This window comes from Sceloporus undulatus, chromosome 6 (genome assembly GCF_019175285.1).
Source record: "Sceloporus undulatus isolate JIND9_A2432 ecotype Alabama chromosome 6, SceUnd_v1.1, whole genome shotgun sequence".
Classification (NCBI taxonomy): Eukaryota; Metazoa; Chordata; class Lepidosauria; order Squamata; family Phrynosomatidae; genus Sceloporus; species Sceloporus undulatus.
Genome location: NC_056527.1, coordinates 152,948,989 through 152,974,267, shown reverse-complemented (window position 1 = coordinate 152,974,267; position 25,279 = coordinate 152,948,989). Strand labels below are relative to the sequence as shown.

General features: G+C 43.1%; 2 protein-coding genes across 5 annotated transcripts in view; one reads left to right on the top strand and one right to left on the bottom strand.

Annotated features, from left to right (window-relative positions):
- The window catches only part of PML (PML nuclear body scaffold), a 42,463-nt gene extending 24,510 nt beyond the window's left edge, over positions 1-17,953 (bottom strand). The window contains exons 1-8 of one of the 4 annotated variants that reach the window (XM_042471906.1): positions 17,795-17,953; positions 15,106-15,584; positions 12,978-13,564; positions 12,080-12,135; positions 10,616-10,714; positions 9,093-9,345; positions 7,615-7,667; positions 4,992-6,640 (exon numbers count right to left, since the gene is read on the bottom strand). In XM_042471906.1, the coding sequence (XP_042327840.1) occupies positions 6,638-6,640; positions 7,615-7,667; positions 9,093-9,345; positions 10,616-10,714; positions 12,080-12,135; positions 12,978-13,564; positions 15,106-15,584; positions 17,795-17,815 (1,551 nt within the window). In that variant the 5' untranslated portion in view covers positions 17,816-17,953 and the 3' untranslated portion in view covers positions 4,992-6,637. Of the gene's footprint in view, positions 1-4,991; positions 6,641-7,614; positions 7,668-9,092; positions 9,346-10,615; positions 10,715-12,079; positions 12,136-12,977; positions 13,565-15,105; positions 15,585-17,794 lie in introns of those variants that run through there. The other 3 variants (XM_042471909.1, XM_042471907.1, XM_042471910.1) reach the window with 3 other exon arrangements.
- Positions 1-25,279, top strand: part of POMZP3 (POM121 and ZP3 fusion) — a gene marked incomplete at its 5' end in the record, with an annotated part of 100,307 nt that overhangs the window by 34,416 nt on the left and 40,612 nt on the right. The gene's annotated exons all lie outside the window — the stretch shown is intronic.

The following is a 25,279-nucleotide window of genomic DNA, read 5'->3' as shown; positions in this document are numbered from 1 at the left end:
CTTCGACTTTACAAAAACCAATTAGTTTGAACAGTGCTGCTACATCTTTTTTTCTTCCCCTCCCTTCCTCCTTTTCATATTCCCGAAAGTCTGTGAAATCCAGCCCCAAGAGAGGTCATAAAGGTGGTCAGTCAAGTTCTTGAAGCCAAGGAATCTTCTCAGAGTGACTTTTCTTCAAGTCACAACTCATGACACCCAGCGAATTTCATAAGGTTTTCTTAGACAAGCAATACTCAGAGGTGTTTGCCATTGCCTTCCTCTGAATGTTAGCACTGACCACTTGGCATTGCTTAGTAGTCTCCCTTCCAAGTACCAGGCCTCACCCTGCTTCACTTCTAAGACCAGGCAGGACTTGGTGCTTTCAGTAATACACCTCTTCACAAGTATCCCTAAAAAAATACACCCCCCCCCCATTTGTTTAACCAGCATCTGTAGACAACCATATAAAGTGATATCTCAAGTTCTAGCTGACACACTTGGCATGACAGGCCCTACAATAGATAAAGCTTTTTTTACAATGCAGCAACAACCAAGCTTCAAATACAGATTATTAAAGGAAAATTCAACTTTCTCAATAAAGGAGTTTATGCGCACTGGTGTGTGTATATATGTGTGTGTGTGTGTGTGTGTGTGTGTGTGTGTGTGTGTGTGTGTGTGTGTGTCTTCCAGTTGCCTGTAGACTTATTGTGGCCCCCAAATTTCACAGGGTTTTTTTTTTTAGCAAGAAATACTCAGTGATGGCTAGCCATTGACTTTCTTTGAATTCAGCCTACAACTCCTGGTATTCCTTGGTGGTTTCCCATCTAAGTATTGACCAGGCCTGATCCTGCTTGGCTTCCATGATCAGACAGGATCTGGTACCATCGCAGCATTCAAGCTAAGTTTACTATTTTGGTATTATTTGGTATTAGTTGTTGTTGTGTCTTTAAGTCATTTCCGATTTATGGCAACCCTAAGGCAAACCTATCACTGGGTTTCTTTGGCAAGTGTCCTCTGAGGAGGTTTGCCACTGCCATCCTCAAAGGCTAAGAGAGCATGACTTGCCCAAGGTTACCCAGTGGGTTTCCATGGCTGAGCTGGGATTCGAACCCTGGCCTCCAGAGTCAGAGTCCAATGCTCAAACCACTGCACCACGATGGCTAGTGATCCACAATTTCTCAGATTTTAGACAAAGATCTTTGCAGCCTTATGCCCAAACGCTTGGAAAATTTGTCTCTTTTCATCTCTGCCTCCAATTGCATCACCAGCAAACAGAATGGAAAAATCTGGGGAAGGTGATTTCCACTCACTTCTACAACTTTTGCAGAACAATATAAATTGTGCATTTCCAGCAGCATGTCAGGCTAATTTTGGTGCAACAGTGACATCTACTGCCTTACACTGAGAGGTTCAATTTTAAAGAGAAATCAGCTACTTGCAATGTCTTCTGGCATTGGGAAAAGATATAGAGAATCAAGAACTTTACCAGGTTTTCCCCCCAGGTTTTCCTGAAAGATCCACATAGATTCACATTGTCAGCAGTGCAACAACACTTCCGAATCAATTTGGATCACTCTCTATCATTAAAGGAAGGGAGGCATCTCCATTTTAACCCAAAATGATGGCATGTGTGAATAAAAGAAGGGTTAAAATAACTCAAAAAGATTTGTGAATGCAAAATGTAATGAGAATGACAAAATCAACATGCATCAGTGTGGCGATCCACATCTCCTTGGGACAAAAAAACAAGTCTTAATGCCCTTCATATCATCTCCAATTCTTCAGATCAAAACAGGCATCCTTTGGTTTTCATACCCTTAAAATCTGCAATACAGTTGTCCACATATAAAAATAAGTCTTTTGTGGCAGTGTTTCTCAGGCTATTTGATGTAGAGGATCAGATATTATTAGTGCTTTTCCCACACTGTGCCGGGGACCAGAACATATTTGTGCCCAGTGGCTACAATTGCTTTTTCTTCTCCTGGAAACCACTTCAGAGACCAGCAGCCAATGACTAAGAGAACAGCAGCACAGATCCAGAGACCACCATTTTGAGTACACTGTTGAATGGCAAGATGCTTATTTTAGTGTAAAACAGGCAGAAATTCAGTTTATCTGGCTAGAATTTTGTTGATGCACGTAATGCCCAGTTGTGCCTTATAGCAAGTCTGGCCTCTGCCACCAGGCAGATGGGTTTTAGAGTCCTTGTTAGCATCCCTGCCAAATGTTAGCAGCTGGCCAGTGGTATAGTCAGGTTGAATTTGCATTTAGTCAGCTCTGCTGACTTGTTCTGTACTTTTCAAAGCTAGGAAATAGAGTTATATTTCTGTGGATGAACAGTCGGCATGACTTCTTTAACAGGAAAATTGATCCAGCAGCAGAAATAACATGCAAGAAATGGGGATAGTTTCCTATACCACACAAAAAAGGGGGCAGTCAGATCTGTCTCAGCACACTTTTTATTCAAAACAAACAATATGGACATGTGAAATGAAGCAACCAGGTCAGATAAATCTTGTGCAAGCATAGAAAAACATTTTAAACCTTCTAGAGACCACTTCAAGGCTACTTCTATAATGGATCCAGGGATGACATTTCAGCAGCCTCCACCTTTCTTATCATTTCCATTTTGCTGGCCAAATGTACACAGCTATGCTTTCCTTATATGCTGGAGGTAGCTGATAAATCCTGCTTATATACTCTCTTTTCCTCTGTTTTGCTCTTCACATTCATTCAGCAAAAGACTCTGGAGACAGCCACCCTTTACCTTGCTAATGCTGCTAAAATAAACTTTCTAGCTAGAGACAGAATGAGGTAAAAAGAGAAGTCATTTAATAAGTCTTTGTACAAAGGAGTTTCACGGTTGTCACTTTTATTAACGGAGGTATGGCTGCAATGCACAACTAGGGATGGACTGGGAGAATGTTCCTTCTGCAAAACTGTCCAGTTCTCAAGATAAATGGCTCATGTATTAATGTCCCCTCATATCATCTGCAATTCTTCAGATCAAAACAGGTACCCTTTGGTTTTCATACCCTTAAAATCTGTGATACAGTTGTCTACGTATACAAAAATGCAATTTGACCTCCTCTGTTTTGCTTCTGTACTGTATAACCTTAGAGGGTCCACGGGTTTCACTTGCGGAGGGTGTGCCCCACCATAAGAAACCTCTAGCCAGCAATGAGGATCTTGAACACTGGCAATCGGATAACCTGGGATAGTTGTTCACGGGCCACTGTTTGGGAGATCAGCTAAAGGACTCTGATATTTCTTTGTGACCACCTGTCACATCACTTGCCACCGATAAAACTAATAAGTGTGATGTCCATCAATTTTCAGTGCCAAGCAAGAGTCTTGGGGAAGCTTGTAAACTACAGTTCCAGTTCAAAACACACCCATGTGTGTGATTTCTTAGGACATTGCAGGAGGTATCCTCTATCTTTTTGCACAACACCCCTAGCAACTGGAAGGACTCCCAGGTGTAGCTCCATCTTCTTGACCATCAATTGGGATATTCATCCCAGGCTGCCCTCCTATAACTGAAGAAGCAATAGCCTTACATTGGGATTTGATTTGGAGGGTACTGCTTATTCTCTAAGTAGCATCAACCCAGTACAATAGTATAAATACACCAGTGGATAGTTGTGTTGCATCTTGACTCAAGTGTGCCTTTCAGGACAAAACATATGGCCAGTATGCAGTGTTGTGTTTTTTTTAAAGATCAAAAGCAATGCAAATTTCCACAGGTGGCTTTCGTTTTAAACTTGCAGGCTGACAGAGGAACAGGGTGGATTAGATTTACGACATCGGCACACGCAAAACTGACCTCAGCTTGGAACAGATGAGTTGGCCCATTCCAGCTTGAGCTAACAATCTGGCAATGTCCTAGCCACAGTCACAATGGTCTAAGCCAATTTGACTTAAAGTTCCCAAACTTTGATCCTCCAAGTATTTTTGGACTTCAGCTCCCAGAATTCCTAGGCCAAACTGGCTAGAGCAGTGATTCCCGAAGTCTTGTCCTCCAGGTGTCTTAGACTTCAGCTCCTAGAAGCCTCAGACATCTTACCCAGTGGTTTAAAAATCTGGGAGCTGAAGTTCAAAGCACCTGGAGGACTGGACTTTGGGAATCACTGGGCTACAACTTCTGGGAGCTGATGTCAAAACAACCTGGAGGACCAAAGTTTGGGAACCATTGATTTAAACCAGTGATTCCCAAAGCTGGTCTTCCAGATATTTTGGACTTCAGTTCCCAGAAGTTTGACCATTAGCCAAATGTTTGAGGCATCTAGGAACTGAAGTCCAAATCATCTGGAGGTCCAATGTTCAGGAACCATTGGTTTAGGACCTTCTCATTGGCCACTCCTAACCTATAGAATGGCCTTTTGGAGGACATCCATCAAACTACAAACCTTAATAGTTTCAAAAAAGCCATCATGACGGATCTCTTCCGGCAGGCCTTCCCTGACCGACTGTTGCACTTATGTCTTTAGAACCCTATTATGTGGTTTGCCCTTATCATATCCCATGAAGCCCTGTCATGAATGTCCCAATGGTTTTAATAGATTTTAAAGATTGTAAAGTTGTTATTGTGTTAATTTTGTGGAATTTAAGTTATGGATTGTTTGGATATGGGGATAGAGTATTTAATTTATGTTATTGGTTACTTTATGAATTTTGTGTATTATGTAAGATGTTTTATGTATGTAAGCCACCTCGATCAGCAGGGAGAGGCGGGGTAATATTATTATTATTATTATTATTATTATTATTATTATTATTATTAACCCTTGTTTGATTGCACCCTGCCTCCCAGATGTATCTGTCTACAACCAGAATAAGGACTGCACTGCAGTTCCCAGCATTCATCATATGCCAGATCTGGTTGGATCTGCTGTTCAATGTCATCTGGAGGGTTACTCCTTTCTTCCCCACACCGCACTTTATGAAATGGAGGAAGACACAAGACCCTAGAAGGCAGGAAAACCACAAATAAAGTAGGACGTGATCTGCTATCACTTTAGAAAATGTCTGTGTTATTATTTCCTTACAAAGGAATAGCTATAGCTATTACATATTATTGTTAAAAAATATGAGACAAGGCAAGGCCAATTTAGCTCTTTTAAGACTTCCACCTGCTATTGGTCCTACCAGTTGTCAAATAAAACAAAAGTCGGGAGAGTAACAACATGCCATTTAGGAAGAATAACCCATGATGCTGTACAGTCAATTGTGTATCTAGGGTGGGCAACCTTTTACTGTCCAAGGTCCAAATTTCAACCTCAGTGAACTGTTCCAAGACCATGCCTGGTACAGAAATGCTCTTCCAAAACTGGAAAAAAGTGAAACTAGAATTGGGCAGGGACCCATTCACACTGCTTAATTATAGCACTCTGATTCTACTTTAATTGTGATGGTTCCATACTATGGAATTCTGGGAACTGTAGCTTCATGAGGTATTTACACCTATCCACCAAGGAGCTCTAGTACTTTTCCAAACAAGACATCCCAAGAATCCATAGGCTGCAGCCATGAGACATGCAAGTTAAAAGTGGAATCAAAGTGTTATAATTGTATAATATGAAATTATGCAATTGTATAATTCTGTAGCACAAAACTATTTTAAAAATATGCATAAAATTACCTTAGGCTATGTTTGTACGGTGTGTATGAGACATAAATGAACTTTATGTTTAGACTTGAGTCCCATCTCCAAGGTATCTCTTTATGTATACAATTGGACCTTGTTATTTGCGGGCTCACCATCCACAGATCTGAGCCTCTGTGGATGGCAAGCCCCATTGTCCCAAATGGTGGTGCATGCACACAGCTGCCCTAGCAGCCGTGCGCTTGTCACGCCGCCATCTGTGACAATGAGACTTGAGATCCTGCATTTATTCATATCCATGAGGGCAGGTCTGGAACGGATCCCCCAAGGATACAAAGGTCTGGCTGTATGCAAATAATCCAAAATCTGGAGAAAATAATCCAAAATACTTCTGGTAGTCCACTATGAGATGGTTTTTTTAAAAAAAATAATCATGGCAGGGTTAGATCTCTGTGGCTCCTTTGACCCCCTCTTAAATTCGATTTAATTTCCGGAAAAATTGGTAGGGAGGGCATGGTGGGGCTGCAGTGAGGGAGGCACAAAAATGGTGTTGTGAAGCTGTGGGTTGTCCTTGTGGACCCCGGTTGATTGCAAAACCAGTCACCAACTGGGAAAAGAGATGTTTACATTTTGGAGACCAACCAGATCCTGAGATCCACCAATCTGTAGAAGCCCTTTCTGTTACTGCATCTGGCAGATAGCCAGTATCCATGAGATAGTACAACTGCAACACCTAATGGCACTTGTGTTACTGGCCCAGTACGCAATTACAAGCGGGCCAAGGGAGAAAGAACACACAATTCAAGTAGAATCTTCCACTTGGACAAACATCTGGATAAAATGGTTGTGTGCAAAATGGCTATAAAAAACACATTCTCCACAGAGTAGAAAAACAGCAAGCAAGAAGATGGCGGCACAGATGCCATCATCTTGTTAAGCGATGCGATTCCTGGAAGAGGCGAGGCACAAAAGCAGACCTTGGAGAACAGCCCTTCTCTGTCCTATTGTTGTCAAGCTCAGATAGCTGGGATGCCTTCTAGAAGGAGGAGATAGTCACTAAAAAAGAGGGAGGAAAAATGAATCAGAATGAAAATTTCCATAGAAATGGAGGAAGCTACCTTATATCACATCAACCACCAGTCCATCTCACAACTTCCATTTTTGATTCTGGGAGCTATGCTGGCCCCAGAGTTACCCTTCACCCATCCCTCCAATTTACTAACAGCAAACGCATTGAGTTCTAGTTCTCAAAGAGCCAGAAAAATGCCATCCACGCACAGGAGGGAGGCAGCAAGCATCTGGCTTTGGGGCGGGGGATCTCAATTTTCATACTAGTGCCATTAAAATAAAACCTGAGGGTAGGAACAACCCATTTATGGCAGAACATGATCAGTAGCCACAGTATGCTGAATGCCTGGGGGAAGAGGGTTGGGAAAACTAAAGGTGAAATTAAACACAAGCCATCCAAGAAAAAAGGGGACCAGGTTGGGTAACAGAACCCTGGAAAAGGAATACTACACACTGCAAAATTTCATTGCAATGCCATTTGTCTCCATTTCATCCTAGTTCCTCTTTCCCCATCCCTGGGTCAACTGTCCTTCGTGCAGCTAAGCTTGGAAATTACTTGGAAAAGAGACCATGCTGGTTGAGGAATTGTAAGATTGGTAGTCCAAACAGTAACTTTTCCAACCTCTGCTCTTAGGATGCATCTGCACTGCAGAATTAATGCAGTCTGACACTGCTTTAACTGCCATGGCTGCATGCTATGAAATCCTGGGGTTTGTAGTTTGTTGTGGCACCAGAGCTCTCTGATAGAGAACACTAAATATCTGACAAAACTACAAATCCCAGAATTCCTTAGCATGGAGCCATGGAAGTTAAAGCGATGTCAAACTGCATTATTTCTGCAGTGCAGATGCAGCCTTAGAGTTTAGTCAAGAGGTCCCCTGCCTACACTGGAGCAAACAGATCTCAACAACAACAGTCCTTTTGATACAGTCACTGTCAACATGGATCTTTTGGGTACTCACCATAACCTCATCTTCAGTTTCATCAGAGCTACTGATCAAAATGCTGGCAGGCTCTACAAACAGATGAATGACAGTCTGTGTTATTAGTGAGAGTGTCAGTATACGCTATGGAGGTGTTTAACAAATATGGTTCACAGGAGATGGGGAGAGTTTGAGAAGGGTTTACTCAGGGCACCTCCATTACATGGCTCAGCAGTACTACCTGTGAAAAGGACCTTGAGTTTAATGTTGATCGTAAACTGAGCATGAGGCAGCCGTGTAATGCTACAACAAAGAAGGTGAATGCTATTTTAGCCTCCATCAATAGAAATTCCCAAGTCAAGGGAAGTAATAATCCCACTATATTCTGCACTGGTCAGGCCTCATCTGGAGTACTGTATTCAGTTCTGGATACCTCATTTTGAGAAGGATACAGAGAATTTGAAGCAGGTTCAAAAAAGGGTAACAAATCCTTGGAGATAAGAGATATCGAGAAGAAAACATGAGAAGTTGAAGGAACTGGGCATATTCAGCTTAGTGGAGAGAAACTGAGGAGTGGCATGACTGCTCTCTTCAAATACCTCAAAAGCTGTCAAGTTCTCCGTTCTCTGTTGCCCCAGACAGCAGGACCATGTCAAATGGTTTCAAGTTACAGGAAAGTAGATTTAGACTGAACATTAGAAAGAGCATCTTGACAGTAAGAGTAGTTTGGCAATGGAACCAACGATATACTCGACTATAAGTCGCCGTCATGTATAAGTCGAGGGCAGGTTTGGGGCCAAAATTATGAATTTTGATATGACCCGTGGATAAGTCAAGGGTAATATTTAGGGGCTCATAACAATAGATTTAAAGGATGAAACAAAGGAAAGCAATGCCAAAGAACTTGCAAAGTCCCAGCAGGCATAACTGTTTGTGCTCATCCTAAAGGCTGGAGGGATGAGAGAGTAGAGAGGATCCAGTTCTTCCAGGACAGATTACGCTCTTGCCTTTCACCAAGGGATGGTTCCTTTTTTTGATGAGAATTGAAGTACAGAACTTATATTGACCCATGAATAAGTCCACTCGGGATTTTGGGGGGTCAATTTTTTGACTAAAATTTCTAGACTTATACATGAGTATATACAGTACCTCGAGAGGTGATGAGCTGTCCTTTTCTGGACCTCTTCAGAAAGAGGCTGGACTGCTACCTACTGAGGATGGTTTCACTGAAGATCCTGCACTGAGAAGGGTTGGATTTGATGGCCTATGAAGACCCTTCCAACTCTGTTGTTCATGACACTTCAGAGCACTAAAAGCATGTCAGCAAAGCCCAGAACTTTAGTTTCATGATGTCCATATGAAACCTTCCATGATACACCCAGGATGCCTTGGAAAAACTACCCTTTTTTTTTTACTACATTTTTCCGAATCCCCCAGCCAACATGACTAATGGCTGGGGAAATACTCCAAAAATGCAACTCTCCCAAGCTCTCCTTCTGAAGACCCTGCTTTCCTACCTGTTTCAGCATTCTCAGAAGGAGAATGCTCTAGGACCTCAACAGAATTGACGAATCCTCTCTGCTCTTTCTCTGGGGTTGATGTTTGGGAAGGAAGAGGCTGTGAGCTCCTAGGAAGTTCCTGGATGTGCCTGCTGGAGGTTTCCCCAGCCTCACAGTCACGGTCTTCAACCTTCATTATCTTGGGGAAGGCCTGGACAGATTTTTCCGTCTGGCTCACTGGTCGCTTCACCGGGGAGATGATTGACGGGACCTAAAGAGCAAGAGAAGCATGAGGATGTCAAAATTATCTTTGGTAGCCATTCTCTAGGGCTTCACCTGCACTGCAGAAATAATCCAGGTCGACACCATTTTAAGTGCCAGGGCTCAATGGCTATGGAACTCTAGAAGTTGTAGTTTGGTGAGACATTTAGGCTTCTTTGTCAGAGAACTCTGGTGCCACAACAAGCTACAGTTTCCAGAATTCCATAGCATTGAGCCATGGCAGTTAGTGGTGTCAACCTGGATTATTTGTGCAGTGCAGATGTAGCCTAAGAGTTCCTGAATGGGAAAGTAAGATGGGTGGCTGGCCAGCAAGGAGATTCAGAGCTACTTTTGTGGCATGCAACTGACAGAATCCCATCCACCTACCATGGCCATTGGGTCATTCTTGAAAGTGTACTAAAATATACAGTTGGCTCTCTGTTTTCATGGGGATCCATTCTGAACCCCCCCCACACACACACACACATACACACATGGAAAAAGAGGCTCATGCGTATTCAACCCCTATAGGCTTGAATGGGGCATGTGCCCCATTGAAAATCGTGAAGATCGACCTTCCACAGATTTTCAAGAATGCGGATCCAAGATCTGCAAGTTAGGATTACTTTTCAAAGTAATCCCAATATATCTGTTAAAGCACAAGTGGGGAAACCTCAGGCCCTGGCACTAAATCCAGCGCTCATAAATTCCTATCCATCCTGTAAGGTTAGCCCCCAGATGGCCGTTTCCTCTTCCCCATGAAACCATTGTTTCAAGATTTCCCAGCTTTTGTACCATGTTTTTCCTATTATAAAAAAAACCTGAAAACCCTCTCCTAAGACTTAGTTGTTGTTGTGTGCCTTCATGTCATTTCCAGTTTATAGGGACTCAAAGGTGACCCTACCATGAGGTTATCTTGGCAAGTTTCTTCAGAGGGGGTTTGCCATGGCCATCCTCTGAGGATGAAAGAGGGTGACTTGCCCAACATCACCCAGCAGGTTTACATGTCTGAGCCGGGATTTGATCCTGGTCTCCAGAGCCAGAGCCTAGTGCTCAAACCACTACACCACACTGGCCCTACTAAAGAAAGGAGAGCAATGAATATACCAATATAGCAATAGCAAGTACATTTCTATATTGCTTATCGGTCAACTTAAGCACTCCCAAAGTGGTTTACAACGTGTAAGCTGAAGAATGAAGAAGCTGAACTAGCCTGCCAAAAGCAAGAAAATAAAAACACAGAAGGAAGAAAGACCCTTACAAACTTGCAGGGAACTTACAAATCCATGAGCTGTCTTTTTAAGTCTGATCTTATAGCTGGGAGAAATCACCTGCGTGTCTTGAGGGCTTGGCTGGCTTTTCTCCTCAGGCACAACTTCCTGCAATAATAATAATTATAATAATAATAATAAGTGAAATCATGTGTTAATGGCAACTTTAATGCACTGAAGTTGAACTGGCGATCCTTGACGACTAGTCAAAATAGCAAAGACAAAGTGTGGCAATAAGGCTGCTTCTTAAAACCCAGACTCATAATCTCCTGCAACTCTTCAGTTCCAGTTTTTTAATCCACTAATATCCCACTCTGCCCAGCCACTAGTGTTGCCAGATTTTCAAAATAGCACTAAGGGACCATCACTATTCATGGCACACAGGGTTGACAAATCAGGATGCCGCCATTAATAAGCTTGCGTTCTGCCTAAATATCAAATGAAAGTATTGGTTTTCATTAGTCATGTATTTCTCTGCAAAACTATCATATTGCCTACATTCTTGGAAGTGTACTAAAATATACAGTTGGCCCACCATTTCATGGATTCTGCATCTGTGGATTCAACCATCCATGGCCTGAAAATAGTTTTTAAAATGACTTCAAAATGCCAATCTTGATTTTGCCATTTTATATAAGGGATACCATTTTACTGCCCCATAGTACATAATGTGACTTGACCATCCATGGAGGGGATACCAGCCGATGCCAGGCATGGAGGAGATACCACTGTGCTTGTTTTCTGCCTTTATATAAAGGGCCCCCCAGCCCAAAATACAGAATTTTGTAGCCTCTTGTTTATTCTATATAAAAATAAAAACTTTCCAACCATCAAATAAGGGACATCCCTTACAATACAGGACACCTACCAATGCTTTGTTGTTGTTGTTGTTGTTGTTGTCGGCCTTCAAGTCCTTTCTGACTTATGGCAGCCCTAAGGTGAACTTATCATAGGGTTTTCTTGGCAAGATTTGTTTAGAGGGGGTTTGCCATTGCCTTCCTCTGAGGCTGAGAGAGTGTGACTTGCCCAAGGTCACTCAGTGGGTTTCATGGTGGAACTGGGACTTGAACCCTGGTTTCCAGAGTCATAGTCCAACATTCAAATCACTATGCCATGCTGGCTCTCACCTACCAATGCTATATAGGTATAAATATCCTAAAGGCACCAGATCCCTTGATCTTGGAAACTAAACAGGGTCATCTGTGGTTAGTATTTGGATGAAAGACTACCAATGATTATAAGGTGCTTTAAGCTATATTTCCACAGAAGGAACTGACAAAACTACCTCTGAGTATTCCTTGCTTAGGAAAACCCTATGAAACTCATGAGTTTGTTATAAGGCGACAGGTGACTTGAAGTCACACACACACAGACCCTATAAGAAAGAAGCTTTTTGGCTTTCAAATAAGGGGCATCCTTTACAAGATACACTTGGCAACCCTACCTCCCACTCACACAGTACCCTTAACTCACCGAATTGACCACTGGAGCAAGAGAAAAAGCAGAAGACACTGTACAACAAACTGCATCTACAAGAAGAAGAGAGGAGGAGACATTTAATTTGTTTCAATGAAACCAGAAAATTGGCCCTTGCAAAATTTAATGTTTTGGGTTTTTGTAATGCCCATTTCTAAGAGCCAAAAGTGGGCTTCTGACCACTTGGGGTTTATTTCATTTTTTCCAGTACTCCATGCAGCCCAGAGTAGCCCTTGTATTAATCTATCCTATTGATGTACTTTTTTAAAAGTATCTATAGACTCGTCATAAACAGCTAAACCGAGGATGAAAATTCTGGGGCCCTGCAGATGTTGTCGGGTTGCAAGTCCCAGTATCCCTAGTCAGCATAGCCAATGCTGAGTTGCAATCCAAAACCAGGACTGTCGCCTCTGCTCTGTTGCAGTTCCTCTCAGTCTTAACCTGGATTGCTATTTGTGAGGAATAATGGAACTTGTAGTCCCACAACATCTTTTTAGGGTCATAGACAAGCACAAGGGAGTGGTGGACATTTGATTATAAATTAGCAATAGCATTTAGCAGCAGCGGTTACATTTCTATACTGCTTAATAGTGAACTCAGCACTCTCTAAGTGGTTTATAATCTGTAAACCAATAATAAATTATCCTTATGCTATCCTTAAGTTTTAATTGAATGTACCCCACTCCCTTGTGCTGTTGATGACCGTTATAAACATTTATTCATATTCAGTCATAGCATCACCATTAACATAGCCTATTTGACAGCAATGAACAAGAGCGGTTTAATATTCCACCAACCTCTTCTCTTGCTTAACTCAAGCTAGTGGCCACAATCTATAGAAGAAGAAATCACCAAAAGAATTAGATTTCAAAGTGATTTTTGGAAATCTGCTTACCGTTGTCTCCTTTCACTCGCTTATAGAGAGCTTGGAGCTCACTCTTGACCTCTGCAAAGTTTTCCGTTTGGACCCAAAACCCCACCGCTGGCAGCTTCTCCTTCCTGAGCTCCTCCAGAGACTCCTTGATGAAGGGCTGCATGTCCATCACTTCTTGGTCCGATGCAAAGAGATTCATCTTCTCCACCAGCCGTTCGCTGGCCTCCATCCTCCTGACAATGCGCTCCGTGTTCTGCAACTTCCTCTCGACGTCTCCGCGCTCCTGGCAGAGCTGCTGGTCCACCTTCTCCATAAGGTCTTCCCCCTTCTTTTGGATCCACTGGATCATCTCTTCCACTTGGGCCTGGATCTGGTCTCGGGTTTCGTTGCGTACCTTCTCCAACTGCTGCAGCCTTTCGTGGATGGAGCAGCGGGCATTCTCATAGCTCTTCCTCTTCTCCCCCAGGTCCTCCTTCATCCTTCCCAGCTCCTCCTTCCGGTTTTTGATTTCCACATGGATGTTGCTGTAGAGCTTGGCATTGTAGTGCTCACTGTCAAGAAGGGCGCAGGAACAACACAACGGTTTGCGGCATCCTCTGCAGTAGATACTGTCAACACAAGCATGGGGTTAAAACTAGAGAGGATTGCTTCACATTTGGTCCCTCTCATTGCCTGTACATCATCACTATTATTGTTGGTTTATATGTACACGGTTCACAAGTACAGTTAGCCCTCCATATCCATGAATTCTGCATCCATGGATTCCACCATCCATAGCTTGAAAATATACCCCCATCCCATAAAAAGTCCAAGAAGCAAACCCTAACTTTGTATAAGGGGCAATATTTCACTACAGCATTGTATTTAGTGGGGCTTGAGCATCCACAGATTTTGGTATCCACATGGGGTCCTGGACTCAAACCCCAGCAGATATCAAGGCCCACTGTAAAACAACAACAGTCAGTCCTACCAAAGGCAGATCATCTTCTATATACATACATATATACATACATACGCATGTGTGTATGCGCACACATACACACACACATGCATATATATGGGAAGGAAAGCATAATACAAGCATAGGACTCTGAAATACAATTGAAACACAGATTGCTCAGACAGAATACAAAAACTCCGATATAATATAAAGAAAACTGACAAACATATGTAATCAAAATATACAAAATTATGAAACAATATTAAACTAAAATTTCAAAAGCGGTGGAAACCTTGTCTAGGTTTAATGGCTGAATTATAACAATGTAAGTTTTCTCTTTTCTCCCTTCTATTTCTTAAGTTTATGTTTATTCCTTCTGCTTCTCTTTCCTTTACATTTTTTCTTTCTTTCCTTTCTTCTGGGGGGAGGTTAAATGACTTTAATTAGTTTGGGGGACAAACAGAAGGCACACAACAGTAACAACAGGTTTTAACTTGGCACTGGAATGAAACCAGTGCTGGCACCAGTCGGGCATTTCACAGCCTGGATGCCACAGGCCTCATTCCCATTTACAGATAAATCAGTATGCGATCCAAATCAATGGATCAATTCGTCATCAGAGTGTGGTTCCCACTACATTTGCCCCGATTCCATTTTCTGCCATTTTCTTGCATTAAAATAATCCACTTGTGGTTTGCATGTACAAATGAATCGATTCAAAAGGGCAAATTTGAATCGATTCTGATCTGCTTGTGGTTCACACTTGTGCAGAATCGTTTTATCGAAAAAGTAAGCGGAAAAAATCAATGTCAAAAAGACGTGGGTTAAATGGGTCTGGAGCATGGCCTCCCTCTCAGAATCGTTCAGCGATTCAGATTAAGTGGGAGCCAGGGTTGTTTGAACCAGTTCAAACCGATTTGCGATCCGATTTAAAAGGTAGTGGGAATGGCACCACAGAATGTCCTCACACAGCAGCTGCATCCACACTGCAGAAATAATCCAGGTTGACACCACTTTAACTGCCATGGCCCAACACTATGGAATTCTGGGAATTTTGGTTTCACAAGACATTTCGCCTTCTCTCTCAGAGATCCCTGGCACTACAACCAACTACAGTTTCCAGACTTCTATAGCCCTGAGCCAAGGCAATTAAAAGTGGTGCCGCGCTGGATTATTTCTGCAGTGCAGATGCAGCCAGTTGGCCATTACCTTACAAGCTGGCTGTTGTGGGCAGGCTCAGAACAGAAGAGGTGGCTGGATTTCCTTGCCCCCTCCAGGAAACTCTGGGCGGTATCATTCTGCAAATCGCTCAGCTTTTGGGCCTCGTGGCTCTTCTGCTTCAAGTACCACTGGTGGGCTTCGTAACAGCTCTTGCAGAGGAACTCCTCGCACTCAGAACACCAAAACTCCGCTGCGCCTCGGCAACGATCGCACACCAGGTCTTGGCCGGTGGTGATCTTCTGGTAGGTGTTTAGCTTGGCCTGCAGGTGAGCAAAGAGCACGTTGTCTTGGAAAGAGACCCCACTGGCCCTTTGGATGGAAATCCTGCAAATGGGGCATTGGCTGATGGGTTTGTTCTCTTCCAAGCATTCCAGGCAAAAGGTATGAAGGCAGGGAAGGAGCTTGGGGTTCTTGGCTTCTCCCTGGCATTTCTCACACAGCAGGAATTGGAAATCTTCCTCCATGACCTGGGAAAAGGAAATAAAAGCAGGTGAGGCTCAAGGATTGTTCCAAGCGAATGGATTAAAAGTATGAAAGTCTCTGTTTTTGAAGTGCTTTTATCATTTTAAATGGCATTCTCTTTCTATGAGCAAGTGATCTGTTTTAATATTAATAGTTTAATTCTATTTCAGTGGTCACTTTTGTACATTATTCGCTGGGGTTAGGGGTGAAGGACCCCTGTAAATGTGGGAAAACCCCAAATAAAAAACCACTATCCTTTTTACCTAAGAGGACACCGCTCTAGGTCTCTCCAGGTCCTCCAGTGCAACTCTATCATCATCATCATCATCATCATCATCATCATCATTAATTATTTTCACAAAACTGGGATTCAGGTTGGCTCACAACATTGAAGAACAGCACAATTAAAAGAATACCAAAAAAAAACACCTACATTAAAACAGAATTGAAATGTTACAATATTGAAACAAGTAACATATTAAAAGAATAAGATACAATTAAAAATATTTTAAAAACTAAAAAAAATTAAAACTCTATGGTCAACCTCTGCCAGTTCTATGGTCGACATTTGTTTGGCGACGCACCTAGTTTGGGGATGTACCTTAGAATTGTCTGCTAGGGAGTGTTAGTGATTTTGCGCAGGAGAGTTAACCAGAGCATTCATCATAGCATCCTAAATCCATAAGTAAACTTTAAAAATTCCCAGGATGCCATAGGAATCAGTTCAGTGTCTGTCGGACGTTGACCACAGAGTTGCACTGGAGGACCTAGAGATGCCTAGAGATTCCTAGTTGTGTCCTCTCAGGTCAAAACATGGTGTTTTCGTTATTTGCGGTTTTTCCATATGTGTGTGTATCCTCCCAAGTTCTGCACTTAACCAGTCGCAAACAGAACCAAATGATCCATTCAGAGAGCCAACCCGATTCAAGATGAGTACGAACTTAGGCTAACTAGCTTCTCTTTTTCTTCTTAATATGCACTTCCCAAGATTTGCAAATTACTTCCCAAATGGAAGAGGGAGGTAAAGAACTTGCAAATGTCTATTTTTAAAAAAGGAATGAATGGAAAAGAAAGCAAAGCTTGTTAGTTTTATCCATACAGGCCTGAAGATACAGTCTCTAACATGTCTTGAGCTGGTTTCATTGTTACCAACCGCTGCTGTGCATTCTTTGGTGTCTCAATACAAATGTTTTCCTAATTATTCACTTTATCCCAATGCAACATAGCAACACAAACCAAGGCGAGGAGTCAAGAGGCTGTGATGCTTTTCTGTGACTTAGCATAGAAACAGACTCTTTGTACAGCCACCAAAGACGGCTGTTCCATAGGTTTTGCATCCGCACTGCAGAATAATATGGTTTGACGCCACTTTAACTGTCATGTTCAATGCTATGGAATTCTTGGAACACAGCAAACCTAGAATTCCATGTCTCTATTCATTCCAAAATGAAAACAATACGATAAGTATATCAACACTTTCTTTTTGTTATTTCTTTCATAATATTCGATGGCGTTTAATACTGTTCTCATGTCTTTGCTGGGAGGAACCCTGTTTGATCTTCATGTATCGCCTTAGTCTGAATTTTCCCCCCAGCCTATCTGCCAATATAAACATAAAGATTTTACAACCGATGCTTAATAATGGGATTGGTCAATAAATATGTGTATTTTTCCCATGGAGGTACATACGAACTACAAGCACCACAGACAGGTTTGTGTCCAAGAGACCAGTGTTCAAATCCATGAAAAGCTACTGGCTGCTCCTGAGTAAAGTTCAATCCACACTGCAGAAATAATCCAGTTTGAGACCGCTTTAACTGCCCTGGCTCCATGCTATGGGAATCTGGGGATCTGTAGTTGTGTGAGGCATCCAGCCTTCGCTGTCAGAGAGCTACTGGGGCCACAGCAAACTACAAATCCCAGGTTTTCCTAGCATGGAGCCCTGACAGTTAAAGTGGTGTCAAACTGCATTAATTCTGCAGTGTGGCAGCAATCAAACAGGCAGGACCTGAGTCCCTCCCAGCTCTATTCTGTACGCACGTCGGAATGGGGGGCAATACACGTGTCATCGACCCAGATTGTCGAAGGTGGTTCAAGAAGGCATTTGCAGAGTCAGGTAGGTAAGATCATATATAATGCATAGATGCAGGAAGGTGGGAGAGAGGGAAAAAGGAATTGTTCACTGGATCCAAAGGATCTGGCTGGAAGAACAAACCTGGCTCTTGTCTTTATTCATCCTCCTCTTCCTAAAAACCAGGACTGGGGGCCTTTGAACCGGATCGAGACCACAAAAGAGCGTTTACTCGACAGCTGGGACTCCGGCTCTGCAGAGCTGGTGAGTTTCATTTTCTCATGACGACGAAGGCTGGGCTGGAAGAGGAGGAGGAGAAGGAAGAGAGAGGCCAGGGATGCTGGGAAAGGGCTGGCCCAGGAAGGTTTGAAAAGAAGGGAGGGAAAGAAAGAAAGAGAGAGAAAGAGAGAAGGGAAGAAAGGAAGGAAGGAAGAGAAAGAGAGGGGAAGAGGTAGGAGAGAGGGGGAAAGAGAGAGAGAGAGAAAGAGAGAGGGGGCAGAAAGAAAGAAAGGGGAGAGAGAGAAGGAAAGAGAGAGAGAAAGAAAGAAAGAAAGAAAGAAAGGGGGAAGAGAGAGAGAAGGATAGAGAGAGGAGGGAGAGAGGGAAAGGAAGGAAGGAAGGGAAAGAGAGAAAAGGAAAGAGAGAGAGAAGGAGAGAGAGGGGGAAAGAGAGAGAGAGAGAGAAAGAGAGAGGGGGAGGGAGGGAGGGAGGGAGGGAAAGAGAGAGAGAGAGAGAAAGAAAGAAAGATCATGGAAGACTTGCAGCACTGCTGGAGAAGTCTAGTCTAGAAAAATACATTTCGTTAAGAAAGTGTAGCTCCTGCTGTCCAAAGCTTCCCTTCTTCCTTTTCCTCCTCATCCTCTGACCAGCCGCAAGCCTTTTACTAGCATCAGCACTGGGATGGGGGTAAAGGAGGGCTGGAGGAATACAGGCTTTGGAAGAAAGCAGAAAGGGAGTATTTCTGGCCAAAGAAAAGCAAAAAGTGCCAGGGGTGATAATGCAGTTTGATGCCGCCTGAAGAACTGTAGCTCCATCCTATGGAATCCTGGGATCTGTAGTTTGACAAGGGCCTACCCTGACAAAGAGGGCTGGTGTGATCGAAGCAAAGAAACGGGTTATTTTTGTTAGCAACATGGAATCTGTACAGTAGAACATATCTGGTGGAAGTCAAGAGAATTGATCATTACAATGGAATCAAGAGAACATATTGCTGTAAATTGTATTATGTATATATATGTGTGTGTGTGTGTGTGTGTGTTAAAAAGATATATTTTAAAAAAATGAATGGGTTTTCAAAAGCGGGGACATTTGGGTAGTTAGCAATATGGCAGTGTGTTGTGAGTTAGAGCTAGTTAGGGTCAGTCCGGATTTAGATGGTGCAAAATAGGTAATCTTGCACGTCTTTAATACATTATTTTGGTACTCTATGCATGTCCCCCTGAAAATGCTAAACTTAACATTAAATATAGTGGTTGTGGGTGACAACAGTGGTTCAAAGGTAGTGGCGTCCAGTGCTGGGATTATATAGTTGGGGTTGGTTGTTGTGCGCCTTCAAAAAAATTTCCAATTTGTGGCGACCTTAAGGCAAATGATCCTGGGGATTTTTTGGCAAGATTTGTTCAGAGGAGGTTTGCCATGGCCTTCCCCTGAGGCTGAGAGAGTGTGACTTGCCCAAGGTCACCCAGTGGATTTCCAGGGCTGTGCTGGGACTTGAACCCTGGTCTCCAGAATCATAATCCAACACTCAAACCACTATACGGCCTTGACTTTTGTGGATTTGATTATGCTCAGATTTAATTAATATGTTCTCTCGAGGAATCTCTAGGTCCTCCAGCGCAACTCTGCCATAAGTTGACCATAGAGTTGCACTGGAGGACCTAAAGGTTCTAGAGAGGTGTTTTCTCAGGTTTCAAAAAGTGTTTTTTTTAATTTGCATTTTATTTTCACTTTCACGGCGAATGCAGAGGACCCACTGTACAAATAAAATCTCTCACACAGGAACCACATCAACACCTAGGCTGCATCCGCACTGTGGAAATAATCCCATTTGACCCTACTTTAACTGCCATGGCTCAATGTTATGGAATTCTCGGAACGGTCATTTGCTGTGGCACCAGAACTCTCTGGCAGAGAAGGCTCACAAAGGTCACATTCCCACTTAGAAACAGATCACTTTGTGAACCGAATTGATGGATCGGTTTGGCAGCAGAGCATGGTTCCCCCTACATTTGCCCCGATCGCATATTCTTGCTGCAAAATAAAATTAAAAAAATAACCAACTTGTGGTTCACATTCACAAATGAATCGATTCAAAATGGACCCGCTCCAGCCAGCCAAAGGGCAAATTTAAATCAATTCCGCTCCACATCTGGTTCATACTTGCGTTGCGCAGAATCTATTTTTCCAAAAAGACACAGGAAAAAAAATCAGCATCAAAAAGATGCGAGTTAAATGGGTCTAGCACATGCCCCCCCTCTCCGAATCACTTCAGCAATTCAGTTCAAGTGTGAACCAGGGTCATTTAAAACGGTTCAAACTGATTTGCCATCCGGTTTAAAAGAGTGGGAATGAGTCCAAAGCTACAATTCCCAGAATTCCAGCGCATTGAGCCATGGCAGTTAAAGTGGTGTCAAACTGGCTTATTTCTGCAGTTAATCCTGGAATGTCTGATTTGTGGAGGAAAAGAGACATGCCTTTGGTCCCCCAGATGTTTTGGACTTCATGTCCCATCATTCTTGACTGTTGGCCAACTTGGCTGGGGCTTCTGAGATCAGAAGCTGAAAACATGCGGAGGACCCCTGGTCGGCATGAGTGGGCACAAGGTCCATGAAAGCCTGTCACTTTCCCTCCACATAGCAGATAGTCCACATAGCAGACAGCAGACAGGATTAACCAATCTCAAACCAAGTCCATTCAAACGTTTTGTCTCCAATCCAGTTTGGCCCAGGGGCAAATATTCCTTCGCTTTCACTTTTGCTATGCCAATGAGCACCATTTTGGGTGTGACAGTTTATTCTTCTGTTTGTTCTGGATCATGTCAAGCATGCAAGAACAGAACAAAAATGCAAAATACGTGGTCAGAAGTATGACTAATAGGTTTCGGTTTACGAGAAAGAGAGTGAAGAGGCCAACAGAGAACAATGAGAGAGCAAAGGGGCTTCAGAGTCAAGGTAGAGGTGAGGGTTGTTCCCCCTTGTCTCTCCACTGCCACCAAAAAGGAGGACGGCCACCTGTCTCGCTTCTATGGCACCAAGGCTGCATCCGCACTGTAGAAATAATCCAGTTTGACACCACTTTAAGTATGGGAACCATTGCACTACACAATGATAGCAGTCTGATTCCAGCATAACCGTCATAGTTGTGTCCTATGGAATATTGGGATGTATGGTGCGGAGGCTGCATGGTGTTGTGGTGAGCCAGGGTGGTGTAGTGATTTGAGTGTTGTGCTATGACTCTGGAGGATTTGTCTCTCCACTCAGCTGTGGAAACCCACTGGGTGACCCTGGGGAAGTCACACTCTCTCAACCTCAGGGGAAAGCAATGGCAAACCTCCTCCAAACGAATCTTGCCAAGAAAACCCCATAAGTCACCATAACTCCAAAACAACTTGAAGGCTTACAAAAACAACACAAACCCACCACAGTCTCTTACTGGCTCCCCTATGTAGTAAAGTCACGGCAGCCCCTTCTTAAATACGGATATTTTAGACTTCTAGTTCTATTTCCTGCAGACACAACTCTACTTACGTAAGCAGAATGTTCCGCTTTTATTGCTTTATCATTTTACTATTTTAGGCTGCATCTGCACTGCAGAATTAATGTGATTTACCACTACTTTAACTACTATGGCTCAGTGCTATGTAATTCTGGGATCTGTAGTTTTGTACACTATATAGCCTTCTCTTTCAGCGAGCATTGGTATCACAACAAATTACAAATCCCAGGATTCCATAAGAGGGAGCCATGAGAGTTAAAGCAAACGGCATTAATTCTGCAGCGCGGCAGCGAAACACATATCCCTGTTTTTAGCTTTGAAATGTTGGTCGGCACATTTCGGTACATTTTTTGCTGCTTTTTTCCTCCTTGAAAACTTTGTTTCCTCCTCTTTTTTCTTTCAACATTCAGAATCCCTGACACATTTTGAAGCCAAAAAGGTATCCAGAGTTTGGAAACGTTCCCCTCTAGGACGACACTTCCGAGATTCTGCTGCATGTGTTTGCCACATTTCTTTTATTATTTACTTATATATTTATTTATTTTGCATGCTGGCTGGCCAGTTCTGAGAGTCGTACTTCCGAAAAACAAGGTATTAAAAATCCCCTTTGAAAAAATATTAAAATAGCACTGATGCTTTAGTATTCATTCTTAAAAGCATTTATGAATTGTGTTCCTTTCAGGGCGTTTCAGGAGGAACAGTCCTTAATGTACTAGATGAGCCATAAATCCACACTGCCAAGTCTTTTTTTATTGCAATTTGGGGGACAAAGAGTATCAGGAAATTCTCAGGGTGGGGAAGAACGTATTTTCCAAAAGAGAAACTAAGACACCATTTTGTCTTTGGGTGAGGAGAGAGGTCCAGTGAGACCTGAAGAATATCAAGATGGCTCAAGAGGAGGTTGCAATGCCAAGCGGAGAGAAACTGGTAAGATTCTGGTCTTTTCTTGCAATATCAAGGCGCTTCAGAGCAGAGGGCTTGTAGGGTGAATTGAAGCTGCTTTGCAGTGAAGACCCGCCAGCAAGGGAGCTTGAGAGCATAAGCTTCCATGGGTGTGGAAGAAGCAAAGTTCCCTGCTTTGCTCCACTTTCATACCGAGAGAAATGATAAGTTAATATGAAGTAGATTCTCTGTAGAGATACAAATTCAGATTCTCTGAAGATGCCAGCCACAGATGCAGGTGAAACGTCAGGAATAAACTCTTCTAGAACATGGCCAAAAAAACCCACAAAAAGCTATGGATGCCGGCCATGAAAGCCTTCAATTCCATCCATCTAGTTTGTGACCTTCCTCTGTTTCTACTGCCTTCTACCTTTCCTAGCATTATTGTCTTTTCTACTGATTCGTGCCTTCAATGTAGTCATCTTGTTGGACTTCATCTTCTAGCAGCCCTAGCCAGCATTGCCAAAGCTAAGGGATGCTGGGAACTGCATTCCAGCCATCTCTGGAAGGCTGCATGCTGTAATCAAGTCTCTTTTTCCTTGTCCCATAGGAGATGGATGAAGAATTCCAGTTTCTTTGGTGTGAGAACTGCCAGTCAGAGGTTCAGAACCCTAAACTCCTGTCTTGCCTTCACAATCTCTGCACCGAATGCCTTCAGGAAACCGAACGCACGGGCCTCTGCGTTACCTGCCAAGCCCCGCATTCCCCAAATGCAGAACTCCCTGAATTGCAGGACAACTTGTTTTTCTCGGCACTGCAAGCCACCTTGCGCATCTACTGGAAGATCGTTGCAGGGAATGACTTGACCTGTGACTGTGAGAAAGAAGGCCAGTTCTGGTGTTCGGACTGTGCGTCGTTCCTCTGCCCCTCGTGTTTTGAAAGCCACCAGCGCTTCTTGAAGAAAGAAGGCCACGAAGCCAGGCTCCTGAGGGATATTCGGGCAGAAACAAGGAAGGAATTTCTCTCGTGGAACTGGAAACAGAGTGTGCTCTTCTGCCCCAAGAAAGAACACAAAAAGCAGCTTCTAAGGTAGGTAGTCCAGCAGAGAAATTATAAATGAAAAGTCCAACCAAAAAACACCTTGCAGGGCTATAAGATGCTGCAAATCAAATTCTCTTGTTTATTCCATGACTGATATTATAAGGATGACTGTCCCAATGATTGTAGTTCAATAAACAGCCTGGCAATAAAACTGCAGTGTCCCGGTGAACCACAGTAAATCACCTTGTGAAAATTTTACTGGGTTGGTTTTTCAAAACTGTAGATAGTCAGGATGGTAGTATATAACCAGTAATTGAAGCAATGGTAGCATTGAGATAAGTAGCATTACTATCTCTTTTAGCAAGACAGCTATCTCTGGAGTTTTTGTGGCCGTTTCAACTGAAATGTCCTCTTCAATAATGATATAACAGAGCTGTAAAAAATCCTGGCCATCTGTCCCTTAAACCAGTTTTTTTTTTTTCTTTAAACTCACAATTTGTTCTGGATTTTCTAGGGAAATCCAAAACAGTCCAGAGCAAAACGAGGGAGCTGTTTACAGGCATATCCCACTGTGTCACGCATCGATACTGGTATAAGTCACTACCTCTGAGGCCACAACAATGCACCCAGCCATATGACTGATGCTGGGCACCTTGTTTTCAACCTCAGAGAAAGCAATTTGTGATAGTAGCGGTGGCACTAGGTGACACAGTGGGACATGTAAACAGCCAACCAGTGTCCCTCTGGAATGCCCAAATAATGGGGCAATTTGGGTCCGCTTTGGGGCCAGAAAACCCTGGGAGCAGCCCAGAGTGTTCTGGCCCATGTAGACCCACCCTGAGTGTTCTGGCCAGTGAGACTGGTAGTATGCAATAAACCTATGGAATAAAAGTTGTGATTCTAAGCATCATCCACAGATATTGACTGTATTTGGTTTCCAGCATCTACTGCGATGATTGCCAGCAGTTCTTGTGCTGCACTTGTGCTGTGCTGGACTCCGCACATGCGGGGAAGCAGTGTGATATCCGAGACGAAATCCAGAAGCGGCAGGAAGAACTCCAGAGCATGGCCATGGAGCTGAAGGAGAAGAAGCAGAGCTTTGAAAACACCCAGCACAACCTTGAGGACCAGATCAAGGAAATGGAGGACATGTATAAGATGACTAAAGATCAAATCCATCTAAAGGTGGAGGAGATGGTGCAGGTGCTGCGAGAGAAAGAGGAAAAGTTCCTAGTAGAAATCGAAGACCAACATAAAAAACAAGTCCAAGATGTGAAGATGAAGCTACAGGGCATGAAAGGTGTGCTTAAGAGGATGGCCTCCAGTGTACAACTAGTTGAGAAGATGGGCCACTATGCGTCTGACCAGGAGTTCTTGGACATGCAGCCATTCATCCAAGAGTCCCTCAAAAACCTCAAACAGAAGCAGTTACCAATTGTGGATTCCCAAATCCAAGTGGGGATCACTATGGACGTAAAAAACTGGCTCCAGGCTTTGTTTGAGAGGGCAACCAAAGACAAAGGTAAGGCCCCTGCTTAAAGAAGTGGGTGATTTTTAGTCATAGGTGTGACTGAGGTTGGGTAGGATGATGTGGAAGCATTTACAACTCAAGATCAGTCCCCCTCCGTAGTAGGCAGGTGGTTCCAGGTTCAAATCCAGGCATCAAACTGAGAATGCACAAAGCTGGGAAATAGCTGCTTAGACAGAGAACCAATACCAGTTAAATGTAGACCACAAATGGGGAAAGTTTGGCTTATAGGCCAAATGGAGTCCACTAGTCCTTTTGCAGCTCTCTGGGATAACCACAAGCCCCTGAACTCTTCTACAAAATTATTTATTTTTAAGCATAAAATCTAGGTTTTTCCTCTCAAATATAGCCTACAGCATCTGAGATTCATTAGCTATCTCCCATTCAAGTGCTATTCAGGACTGACCCTGCTTAGTTTCCAAGATCAGACAGGGTCTGGTGCCTTAGAGTATGTAGGTAGTTTG